Raw genomic sequence first — 13,304 nt, 5'->3', positions numbered from 1 at the left:
GACAAAACCGGTGAAAATGTGAGCTCAAATTGGTCGACGAAGTTGCGAGATAATAATGAAAGAAAAACACCCTTGTAACACGAAGTTGGATGCTTTCAGATGCTTGATTTCGAGACCTGTAAATCTAAATCTGAGGTCTCTAAATAAAATTCGTGGAAAATTACTTCTTTCTCGAAAACTACGTTACATCAGAGGGAGCTGTTTCTCACAATATGTTTTACTATCAACCTCTCCCCATTACACGTAATCCAAAAAGATTTTATGATAATACTTATTTTGAGTAGTTACCAACAGTGTCCACTGCTTTTAAAATAAGAGTGACTACCAAGTGTAACATCCTCTTTAAGTTATATCAAAGTAACAATAAGACCAACCTGTTTCGCTGTAAATCAAGATCGGCATGGTTTTTACATGATTTGGCAGACCATTGACAATCACTCAAACAGTGCCGGGGCATTATAATGTACCACCACCACTCTAGGGAGTTATACACGCTTTTAACGTTCCGTGTGTAAAAAAAGAAAAGAAAAAATACATCAGTTGAAACATCGCTAAAATAAACTCCTCATGAAATATGCACATACTGACATTTCAACCAAAAGTGCGTATAGAAGAGGCGAGAGTTTACATCTTGGAAAAAAAAGGATGTTGTGTAAGTATCTAGGGCGGTTCGCTGCATGAGGAGAATTCTGACTTGAAATTAAACTTAAAAAGGAAATAATACAATTAGCTATGTACATGTATCTCATATATATAAATTATAATACATTTAAATCAGTGTGTATCGTAAAATATAATACTCGGTGAGAAATGTTATGTGTACTGCATACTGCTATGTTTTTATACAGCAAAGTGTATATAATTTATTTGAAATTTTCTTTAACTTTTATTTCTTGTCATAAGGAGATAGGCTTCTTATTTTTTTCCATCATATTGTGTGTATTGTGTTTGAAATTTCCTTGTATTCATACGTTTAATTCAGAAGAGATAGGCTATATTGCGAGCCTTTTATTTTTCTAATCATGCATTTCAAAATTGTGTCACTGAACATAAATGTTTTATTTTGTACAAGTTACTGTACAAGAATTAACACTTATTGTACAATACTGGGATAAAAACCCAAACCCAAATTTTACGGTAGAATTTCGCCTTATTATCTTGACAAAATATAGTCCCCCTTTTTCAAGGAGCAAGCAGCCATTCTTGAGAGCCTTTTTTGAGATTTGAAATAGGAGATGGCATTCAGTATAGCACGGCTGAGGTCTGGAATTGTTGGATGACACGATTTGTGTACAGAGGCAGAATTAGGTTACTTTAAATTTCATCATTCATTTGAACAGGACATTTTAAATAATTTAGATATCGTGGATGTGATTCCTGAAACTAGATTATTAATTTTGAAAAATAAAATCATTCTGGTTATTCGGGATAACAGACACAAACAAATCGGGTTCTATCAATATTCCCCCAAATTATCCTAAAGTCAAACATAATATCAAATCAAACCGAGATTTGGTTGAAATGATTATCATACACTTTTGTTTCATTTGTACTTTTCAAATGCTTGTGCTGCTAAGAGGTCAAGTAACAAACAGTGTAAATAGCTACAAAACAAGGTAATAAAGTGACACATCACCCCATCCACATCACCCTTTCATTTCAAGTGGTCCACATCGCTGGAATCTCTCTTTGCGACCCCCACAAACATCCTTAGTAGGCTATGTTATTATTATTCTGATGATATTGTGATTACTGAATCTACAATGACTACTCCAGAATTTGTTTCTGTGCGATGTGCCACCACCCTAAATGACAACTTATTCAAATGTTGTTTCAGTATATATACCTCATTCCTTCTGAAGAGGTGGGACTGTAAACAGTAAAGCCAATCGTTACATCATCTGCATGCCACGATTTGCTATAGTTAAGGAACAATATTCTCCTGTTCTAATATTGTGACATCTTCACTGTGACGTCACTACTAGGTCACACTGGAGGTTATTTTTACCCATACATAGATTAGTGATATATCACGAGACAATTCCATGGCAACTCTTCACATGATACAACACAGCTTTCTACAAGAGGGAATTATACATCATTTGCCTTTTGGGTTTGTGGACATTTCCATATTACACAACATTCCAACAAGCATGAGAACGAAATGGCGACCGTCGCAATAGTTTCATAAAACAAGCTCATTCTTACTAAGCCCTGTTACCTGTTTATGTAAATGCTTTGAAGCATGTTGTCGCTGAAATACAGGACAACATTCTTGAAGGGGGAAGTACATCTCATTAGCCTTTTGGATTCTATATTACACAACATGCATAGAGAACGATGTGTTATGGCTAAAACTAAAACTCAAAATCACAAACAAATTGGTAACCGTCGTATAGCTTCATGAAACAAACTCATTCTTACTACAGGCCTTATACCAGCCTTTCATAATCATGCATAATTATATAATAATATAAAAAAATCGCTGAACATACGGGACAACTTTTCTACAAATGACAGTAGAAGAGAGTTAACACTTATTGTCCTTGGCAAAATACAGAGAAAACCATAATTAAATTTATGGTGGAATTTCGTCTTATTATCATTACAATTATTATTATTTTGTCATGAAGCAAGCAGCAAGTATCGAAGAGCAATCTTTGAGAATTAAAATAAGAGATGGTGTCCAAGCTGTCCATACATAAGGCGACTGATGTCTGAAATGGTACAATGGCTAAAACTAAAACTGCAAAAGCACAAAATGGCGACCGTCGCCGCATAGCTTCATGAAACAAATTCATTCTTACTTGAGCGAAATTATAATATCTTCTGTTGAAGCGAACTCTTGAGTTATTAATAAGCGCTGCTTTCGAACACACGGCGATTGCTAAACAAATCATAATTGTACAACGAGATGGTCGTCATTATCTTAAGACGAAAATAAAACGGGAAAAAACAACCATTTTGACACATTCTCTGGGCTGTTCAACATACTATCTATAGGCTCACACTCGAGTCTCACACTCTGGCCAATTCAGTCATTCAAACTCTCCCTTCAGTCTCTAGTCTTCAACTGGCTAGAGGTTTGTATAGCTCAAATCTAATGCTTCACAATAATAGCTTTTGTCGGTTTCGCAACCAAACACCGTCGAGTCTTAGTCAACAATAACACCCGCGCTCTATGCGCAAAAAAAGATCCCATATTTGCCGAACACTTTCTGGAAATACACAAGCCTTTATTCATCGAGAGGGAGAGAGCACGAAAGATAGACCGTCGACCTAATCTTTTTAATATATTCTGTTGTATGGACCACAGATGATATATTATTACGTATACAATCTTTTCTGCTGTTGTTCATGGCACGTCATATCGAAAACGCAGCCAGCGAAAAGGCAATGTTCTCCTTTTTGTGTGTTGTTCAGAGAGCAGACAACACTGAGTTTTTAACGTTAGGCTTTACGGGGTTTTCTGTTAACAGAAGGCCGGGCATAATGTCAGCGTGTCGTGACCGCCCTTTTGACCCGTGTACGCTCGCGGCTCTCACGGTCTGGCTTGCACCAGCGGTATCGGTATCTCTCGGACTTATTACAAACCAACCCCATCATGGGCAGTGGTTGACACAGGAATGACGAAATAACACTGAGCTTTAAACAACCCATCAGCTATGCAAATATTGAGAGCACGTGTTTTAAAAAGGTGTGCTTTACATGTTAGAGATCTTGAGTTTTGAGTATATTGGATTTGATGCACACATCCATGTGTTTTATACATACTGTATAATGTATCGCTGTAAACTGATGCTTATGTACACCATCATTCTGTGAGAATAGGTTTGCCTGAGGTGTTGGTCTATATTTCCCGCGGGGGGGGGGGGGGGGGTGGCACGACTGAAGTAAGTTTCTGTGCACATTAATACTCCTTGATAGGAACCTTCAAAAGTAAAGCGACAACCAGACAGCCACAACAACCCGACAGGCCATGGAGGTGATTGCCTCCGTTACCCCTGGTCTGTGGCCTTGGTGCACTCCAAAAGTTTCCCAATGACTTTTAGATTTTCAATTGGAAGTGCCCTTTGCAAAAAGAAAATGGTCTTACCCTTCCAACTTGTTCGTAGATGAAATTCTAAGCCTGACCAAATCACAACAACAAAGATAACAATAGCAAAAACAACAACACAATAAAAAACAGCACCACAAATAAAGCTTACGAAGCTCAGACTGTTAATATTTTTACAGAAAATGCTCAAACGACATCAAATGTTATCAAATAATACATTTTTTCCCGAAAAATTGTATTGTTTTTTCATGCAGCTGTCTTAAGCGCAATTGATTGATTGGCGCTATATAATGTCTTCTGATTGATTGATTGATTGATTGATTGATTGAGTGATTGATTGAACGAAACAATGTGCACATAATTAGAGAACACGTCAAAACAAGTTTTTCCACAACATAATGTTTTTATTCATTTGATTTTTATAACATTGCTGCAATTTCATTACATACACAGGTGTTGAATATACTTTGCTACTTGACGACGTAAACAAATAAAAATGCATTTTTTTTTAAAAGCACAACTCAGAGTTCTACGTATAAACGAGTTAAGACATGTTATCACACAAAAAAGTGTTCAAATATTAAATACATATGCAAAAACAAATATATAAAAAATACAAATAATAATAATAAACAAATAAATAAACTATATGTTGATTTTTCAATTCTAGCAACATTAATCACTCGTTACTTCAATCTGAACAATTTCACAAAGGTCTGTGTATTACTCAACGTACAAAATGTGTGCGACTTACAAAACTAAACATTTTTTGCGCAAACTTTCAACAGAAATATATTTGCATAACTCCAAAATAAGTGTAAGCAACGATAAACAAGGCAAAGTGAGAACGTTTGAGACAATTTTTGAAAGGTTGTGAAACTACCCCCCCCCCTTTGTAGAACATCAAATCACAGAACAAAATTATCAGAAAGCAATTTATTCCAATGGCATCCAGTTTGCAATTTGGGGTTCCCCTTCTTCAACTTTTCTTATGGATGCTTTTAACCTATTATTCTGATATCATCCTATGACATCAGACATAAATTGTTTCCTCAAATTTCTAAAACAGCTAGGCCCCCTATGATGGCATAACCACAGTTATAATTTTTTGAAATGAAGACGACCAAAACAGCCATGACCAATTGCAAACCTTTTCAATGAACAACTAATCAGACAAGAATATAACAACACTTTTCGGATTAATTGTTTTGGAACCCAGTTATTATCATCGCAGTAATATTACTGCCTCCCCAACTAAAATAAATAAATAAACACAGTATTTGTGATGTTCAGCTGACTTAAGCCGTGTCCAAAATTAGCGGCTACATATATGGCTACGGCTATGGCTTTCCGCATAATCATGCATAGAGGTATAGGACGTCCTTAGCAACACCCTTAGTAACAGCCATAGACGTAAACTTGGATACGGCCTTACTTTAAGCATAGAGTAAGCTGTCCTTACTCTATGCTTTAAGGAGGTCATTCACAAAACGGTCTGATAGTAGACTCGTCCTGCAACTGTGTAATATCGGGTTAATTCACGACAATCCAGCGCAGCTTTACGATTGTAAATAAATGCTATAGACCTTTATCACGCTGTCACCATCTTGGTCATGTTCCCTGTTTCCACAAACGGTAATGAATGCTAACACTCATTGTGCAAATCTGGCACCAGACTATTATTTCGTCCAGCCTCAGTTTGGTTACAATGAGTTGGAATGGAGAAAAATCAAGATGGCCACACCGTGAAAGGTATATAGGGAAGGTATTGGCCATTAATCAACACTGTGTACACATTAATGCTCAGCAAACATCAACACAAACATTTATTTATTTATATATATAGCTTTTTCAACTGTTTCTAAAAGGCTATATCATACAACCATATATAGACATCTATTATGTATTTTTTTGACTATTCATATAACATATATAACAACATTATTCTCTTTTCTAGAAGAAGGTGGCGTCGAGTTATCATAATTTATATACCATCTGATTTTTAAAGACTTGATTAATACTAAACATGTTGCGAAAAACACCAAGTGCAAAACAAGAAAACGGAACATGACGATCTTGTTTTTCTTCTACCTTACATCCAGAACTAAGGTACACATATCTACATTTCTGGATTTCTTGACGACTGAATTTCTTCTCATCTTCTCAAAATGACGATTAACACAAATACAAAACAACATACATTTTTCTACTTGCACTATTTTATAGTGCACGTTGATTTTTTTTTACTTACACACAAGATGAATTACTAATCAAGATAATTTCCGCGCCATAATATTTGTTGGTTCGTGCTAAAAAACAACTATGGCGGTGACTACAATGTTTTGCGGTAAAAAAGGAGAATTTTAAGAGTGAGTACTGATTATAAATCATTCAGCTTACATATCTTTACAAAATTGTTAAACAAGTTCTCCCAATGAACAGCTAACATAATACCCATGTAGTCAGCACATGGAAGTGGATAGTGCTGACTGTGTATAGGGAAGTAGGCGATAGCTTTCAGCCACTTCAAAGGGTCTTGGTCCTTTTTGTAGGACACACAACTCGATATCCACAGATTTACATTAAACTCACACAGTTTGAAAATAATAATGGTTGAAAGCTTACCTTTACATGTTGCTTACTGGGGTGCTGTAGTTTTTGAGCAATGAGTAAAAACAAGCCCCCAAAATTATTTTAGCATGTAAAACGTATTTCCGTGACATTGTTTTAATTATTTATCAAAAACTACAGCACCTAAGAAAGTAACACATTTTATGGGAAGCCTTCTACCATCATTATCTTCGAACTGTGCAAGTTTAATGTAAATCCGTGGACATTGTGTTTTGTGTTACAAAAAGTACCCCACTCCTTTAACATTGACTTGTATACTTAAATAGCAAAATGCAGTGGGGATAAAATTGTGCAGTGTTAACCATCCCTTTGGTTATTATGCGTGTAAGTGAGAAGTGTGCATGTGTACAGCAGCAGCACGCTGAGTGAGTCTCAACAGTAGTGTTACATCCAGATATATTTCACATGATTATAATATTACAAGTCTATAAGCTTTTTTAATATACAGCATTAACGCGTTTTATGTTTACATTAATTATAACCGGCCGCCATGCCATTCATTGTTTCAACAAAACGGCTGGTTAAACCTCAAATGCGTGTTGGCAATAGAGAAAGTCATATTGTTTACACAGCGCGAGCTCTTTGTACAATTGTTATGTACTGCTCAAAAAATGTATTGTTTTATCTCTCAGGTATTATGTACACAATCTGTTGTGATTTATTTGGTAAGGCGGCAGCCTGCCCAACATTGATGTGTTACATACTCTATTTTGTTTTCGCGCGGTTTTTCCCCCTCTTACTTTACTATGCTGTATAATTTGAACAGAATTATCCCCAGACTGTCACGTAACGCCCCTTGGGCAAAATCCATCACGTACAGCTCTGGAAAAATCCCTCTGGTGTATAACTCTCTCTGACTGTAATCGTAAAATTCCTGGCCGTGACGTCAGTCACCACGATGTAATCGAGATTGTGGTGTCGAGCCGGGGTCCAGATTCGATGGGTAGGGGGAGGGGAGGGGTACGGCTTGGGTTTCGAATGTTGCTTAGACGCGTCGCTATTCTTCATTTTGGTGGAGGCTTCTGCAGGAATTGATGACGGAGTTGGAACACGGTTGACGCTCAGATCGAGGGGTACATTCGGGTCATGCTGAGGAGCCCGGGGCAGCGTTGCTCGGGCTGATGGCTGACCTACTTTCTTGCTCTGACATTTTGGTGGAGTCACCTTTCGGGGCTGCTGTGGTGACTGGGTGTTGTTGTTATTGGACGGGCGACTGCTAACAGGCGCAGGGTAGCCGCTTGTAAGTAACAGCGAGCTATCCCGGATCGGGGCCCGTTTAGGAATCTGTGTTACTGTTGAGTTGGGTTTCCCACCCGGGCTCACCAGTCGGTCACTGTGATTGAGTTTTTCAGCAGTCAACTGTTTTTGGGGAATGGGCGCCTTTTCCCAATTGGGGGATTTCAGTGATGCGGGCGGTCTTTTACATGCAGGCGCTCCAGCACCAGGAATGGATGGTCGTTCGGAATTGGGCGTTCTCGGGGAGCTGGGCGATTTCGCAGAGGAGGGTGGTCTTTCTGTGGATATTTGTTTATTAGATATGGGTAACCTCACCAGTAGAGATGGCTTGGACGTGTCGTACATTTTTTTGGCCGGAGGTGTAGGTATTTGTGGCCTCTCGTCACTGGGTGGCTTTCCAGTTTGTAGGGTGTGTTTAGGTAGGTGTGCCGCCTTTGCAGCAGGCGGTCTATCCGGGTAACTTATTGTTTTTGTGGCAATTGGCGGCCTCTGTACAATGTGTGGATTCTTCTGCTCTGTGACTCGGTCGGGCGTGGTGGGCGTTTTCTTTACAACGGTACTTTTCCCATTAGAGTTGGGCGGGGAGACGCAACTCACAGTAAGTTTTTTAATAGGTGGGGACTTCTTCAACTTTTCACTTTCCATGGACGATGACGTGATTTTTGGACTTTTAGCACAGATCTGTTTGGTTGAAATGTAAAGTTTCTCGCAACTGTTGGGCGATGATCCGTTGGTGAGAGTTAACACAGGCACCGCCTCTGATACAGGTGAGCGCCCATAGGTTGGAGGTTTTTCAGTAATGGGCGGGGCTTCAGAAGAAATTGACCTTTCTGATTTTGAATGTTTTTCAGACGCAGTGACTGCAGGCTTGTCTGACGTGGGCGCGGTTTTTGATATGAGTGTAGTCTTTGATGAGGGCGATGTTTTTGATGTGGGTGTGGTCTTTGATGTGGGCGAGGTTTTTGATGTGGGTGTGGTCTTTGATGTGGGCAAAGTTTTTGATGTGGGTGTCGTCTTTGATGTGGGTACAGATATCTGTACTAAATTCCTCTCTGGCTCTCTGGGAGGTGATTTAGAAACGGACAGTTTCTCTGAAGTGGGAGGTCTCTCTATAATGGGCGTTCTCTTCGAAGACGTGGGTGGGTTTTCTGAAGTGGGCGGTCCCTCCGGAGTGGGCGGGGATTCAGACAGACGGATGTGAGGCTTCTGGGAAGTAGGCGATCTCTCTGGGGAGGGCGTGGTTTCAGATGGACGAGATGTAGGCATCTGTGTGATTGGTGGTTTCTCAGAAGTGGGCGTGGCTTTGGGCGTGGTTTCAGAGATGCGTACAGGAGAACGTTGAGGAGTGGTTGATTTCGGTGAAGTGGGTGGTCTCACGGGTGAAGTGGGCTGTCTCACTTTGGATTTTTCAGACGTTGAGGGCCGTTCGGCTTGAGCCGATCTATCAAGACCGTTTGCCCGATCGGGCTTGGGCGACTTCTCGGATGGGATTGTTTTACCGGGGCTTACACACTGGACTACGGTTGATTTCTTCGAAGAGTTCGGCGACAGTGGGGACGTGGTTATCCTGATGGAAATTTTATTGGCGTCACATTCGGAAATTCTTGCAAAGTTCGGTGATAATTCCGCGGTTAGTAATTTCTTCGGGGAGTGTGGTGCTTTGGTTGGACTTTTAGTAGACGTATGTTCGCTTGTGGACGATGAATTGGTCTTTATGGTGCACTGTGTTGATGTGTCGGTTGAAGTTTTCGACGATGGAGATAGAGAATTGTCCACGGTCGTAAGGGCACCTAGAGATTTATCGGCAATGTGAAGAATGGCAAGGGGTTTTTCAGACGATTTCTTGACGGGGGAGAGAAGTCTTTTCTCCGGCGACTGCTTTACTGGAATCGCGGTGGAATTCGAATCACTGTCGTTAAAATCCCAGACTGTGGAATCAATTATTTTGGCAGCAGCCGAAGGAGGAGGAGGAAGAATAGATTTCTTCTTTTTGCGTGATTTCTTCTTATCCTTTGTTGGGGATTTGTGGACTTTCTTGAGTAGGAGGAGGCCCTCTTCCGTCTGATCAGAAGAGCGACGATGATGACGTCGGTGCTTCTTCTTGTGTTTCTTTTTCCCGCGTTTCTCGCCGTTGACTCTCTTCTCTTTCGAAATCGACGAGGACTCTTTCCTTTTCTTGGATTTGATCTTCTCTCTTCTGCGCTTCTTTATTTTTCGCAGCAGCCCAGTCAGCTCCTCTTTCGGTGGTTTAATTGCCTTGGCATGTTTGAGTTTTTTCGAGGACTTAGTCCGGTGTTTTGATTTAATCACCGAGGAGCCATGTTTTAAATCCTTTACGCCGTTCGTCGTCTGCTGCTCATCCGGGTCACTTTTTGATTTTCCCGCCAAAACTGTCGTCACACCCTGGTTGCTATGGTTACTCGGCTGCTGCTTCACCAGAGGTATCTCATCTGATCCGTTGATGAGAATTGATGGAGGTCTTTGTTTATCAGCAGTCAGGGTGAAAGTTTTCTTAGCGAGGGGCTCTTCATCATCATCACCACCGTCGTCGGTTGTGGAGTCATCCTCCGCCACGCTGCCCGGTGTAGTCCCGCCGGTATCCAGGGAGTTTCCACCCGTGCCATTGGTCGCCCTGCCGGTCGCCGAGTCTTTGTTCCCGGTAGCTGTGGGCTGATCGCCCGCCTGGGCCGAGGCGTTTCCTGCTGCCGCCGTGGTAGTATTATTATTCTCCGTTGGCTCAGGTTTAGGTTCCGCATTTCTTAACAATCCAGTCCCCGAACGAATCTGAAATATGAAAAGAAAGCACTCTTTATGCCCACTTCATTCGTAAATATATCAAATTTCAATTCATTATCATATTTCGGGGACGGTTCAATTCATTCGCAAAGGGCGGGGTTTTCATCGAGAAGTTGTGTTGGTTTTATAGGTCGGAGAAAACAACGAAATGTCATTCTTACGTCTAAGAGGGGCCTCTTTCTCTTACGTCCTCTCTGCCCGGCAGGGGAAGCCAACTCTCTGCGCCTAGAACGGGTTCAAAAAATAAAGAGAGAATAATATAACAGTGAGTGTCGATCGACAAAACGGGATTGAAATTTCCAACGGCAGTAGTGCTCCCCATTGCGAGCACGTACGCACAGCCATATTGACACGATGTGGAACTCATTATGTACGGGCACGTACACACGTAGTATGCAAAAAAAGGAGAGCCACTAGGCGCATAAATACATAGTGCGGGGCGATGTGTGCTTTACTTACCTGTCTTCATAACCGTCCACGAGGCGCTTGTCCAGTATATTCGTCTCTGGTTCCCATGTACTGTACCTATAGGGACATGGTGTGAACGGGATGGAATCATTAATTAAGCCCAGTACACATGTCCTATCGAATACTGAACCAGTAAATACATCTAATTCCCATGGAATATTTCAAAAACCGAATAAGGAACCAGTAAACACCTATAATTCAAATGGAATATTCAAATGAACACTGAGGGGGGATTTATACAGTGAGCCGTGCAGTGAATTCAAATACTTACTTTACTGACCAGCCTTTCCACTTGACGAGATATTCCGGCTTGCCCTGTGTTAGATTAATACAAAAGAACGTAAGGGTGAATTAGTCGTCTCCCATGTATTATAGCGCGCATGTATTATGCGGCGCTGGCTGTAGCTAGCGGATAAGATTGCCCACTCCTCTATCCACTACTCTCGGCTGGCTGTCACAGCTAGCAGAGAGACGATTGCTATTCATCATACAATATGGTCGTGGATAGTTGCTGTGATATACTTGCCTTACGAGTTCTCCGATTTAGTAGCGATTCCGCGGCGTAAACACTCTCTCCAATCTCAGACAACTCCATATTGGCGGGAAGGAACAATCACACAGACTGGTTTTAGAAGATGATGTTGTCGTTGAAAGTCGAACAGCTACCGTCTTGTGTTGTGTCTTGTCCCCTTCCGTGGGTTAGCAGTGCAGCGGTCCAATCACCCTGCGTCTAAACCTCGCTGATAAACCCTACTGGCATGCACTAGCACTGCACAGATCAACAAGGTCGTTGAATTTATCTGGGTGTGTGCCTAAGCTAGCCATACAGCACACGCGATTGCAAAAGCCATAGAGCGGATGCAATACACAGCGGCTGGGTAGTGTATTGCGCGCCACACAGTGTGATATGTACTGTATGAGTGAACGAGAGACTACAGTACGAGTCAGTCTCGATGATGCTTGTGTGCAGTGAGAGGCTAGCCCGATGTTATTGGCCCGTTGCACCGTTGAAATGGAATCAACCAGCCCGGTCGGTCGGTGCACAGCACGATCTGGCCCCTAGCCCTAATGCGCTGACGCTTATTAATGGCTAGTAGTTGTGCGTGTTGATGGACTGCACTGCCGCGATGGAATTCGATATTTTTTTTTTCTCCTCTCGTCGTACAGACCTCTCACTCTTATGTTTTTTTTTCTGCCCGCGTCCCCATACGGGCATTCACTCGAGTGAATTTTCCCCGGCCTCGCCAGCCAGCCAGTATTATTAACGAGGGTCTCTCTGCACACTTACACACTACACCACGCCAGGGTGTATATGCTACAGTGTCAGCTGTCTGCATGCTCATTTTCATTTCACTACACCTGTGTTTTTCACTGTAGACAGAGACCAAAAAAGAGAGGGAAAAAAATGACAAGGGGGCGAGTACACGCGGCGGGGTTCACGCTACCGCCTACGGCTAGCGTATGGTAGAAAGAACCGCCTGGAGACGACCAGAGAATTTGATGGTGAAATGGACGTCTCTAAATCCTTTACGATTGACGGTATATATCGTCTTGTATCCGCGCTCACCGTCAGTCTAGCGCTATTCCACATTCTCTCTTAATTCCAGCTCCGCATAATAATTCACATATTGGGTAACGAGAAGCGGAAATGGATAAATTCATGTGACGTAAGCAATTATTCTGACGCGACGGCGGATGCAGTTAATTTGTGGAGAAAACCCTTCCGATAAAAAATATTAGCTGAGCGTGTGGAGGGGGGAAGAGACGGCCATTGGAAAAACAACCACTGAGTTGCTGGTACAATAAGGGAAATTGGATAACAAAACACAGCGCGCTGAAAAAACAATACACCATAAGCCGTCAATCAAAATCAATTTTGTATAAAAACTCACGTTCGTTTATTCAGGGATAAGTTTCGAAACGTCCATCATAAATGGGTTACGACTTATTTCACCAGTCACCCTAATTTATATGCAGTTATTTGGTTAAAGATTTACATTCAAAGCAGAAAGTAAATTCCCACTCGAGTTCACTTGAGTTGGACCCCGAACAAACAGACAACAAATGTATTTCCACTCGCTTGATAACATTTACTGGTCGTCAACTGTCCAAAAAA

General features: G+C 41.3%; 1 protein-coding gene across 1 annotated transcript; it reads right to left on the bottom strand.

Annotated features, from left to right (window-relative positions):
• Positions 1 to 4,495: 4,495 nt before the first annotated feature.
• On the bottom strand, positions 4,496 to 11,899 carry LOC139944532 (uncharacterized). Its single transcript, XM_071941576.1, has 5 exons — positions 11,715 to 11,899; positions 11,460 to 11,503; positions 11,180 to 11,245; positions 10,882 to 10,945; positions 4,496 to 10,708 (listed from the first exon to the last, which is right to left on the bottom strand). Exons 1-5 carry the CDS (start codon positions 11,781 to 11,783, stop codon positions 7,499 to 7,501), a joined length of 3,453 nt encoding a protein of 1,150 aa, XP_071797677.1. The 5' UTR covers positions 11,784 to 11,899; the 3' UTR covers positions 4,496 to 7,498.
• Positions 11,900 to 13,304: the final 1,405 nt, after the last annotated feature.

This window comes from Asterias amurensis, chromosome 11 (genome assembly GCF_032118995.1).
Source record: "Asterias amurensis chromosome 11, ASM3211899v1".
NCBI classification, from domain to species: Eukaryota; Metazoa; Echinodermata; class Asteroidea; order Forcipulatida; family Asteriidae; genus Asterias; species Asterias amurensis.
The sequence above is the reverse complement of the archived record's forward strand: the minus strand, read 5'-3'. Positions and strand labels throughout refer to the sequence as shown.

Excerpts from the sequence above, each read along its gene's own strand:
- LOC139944532 (XM_071941576.1), bottom strand. The coding sequence starts at position 11,783 with ATGGAGTTGTCTGAGATTGGAGAGAGTGTTTACGCCGCGGAATCGCTA. Across the intron at positions 11,246-11,459 it reads TGGAAAGGCTGGTCAGTAAA|GTACAGTACATGGGAACCAG; the intron begins GTAAGTATTTGA and ends ATGTCCCTATAG. Across the intron at positions 10,709-10,881 it reads GAAAGAGGCCCCTCTTAGAC|ATTCGTTCGGGGACTGGATT; the intron begins GTAAGAATGACA and ends TTCATATTTCAG.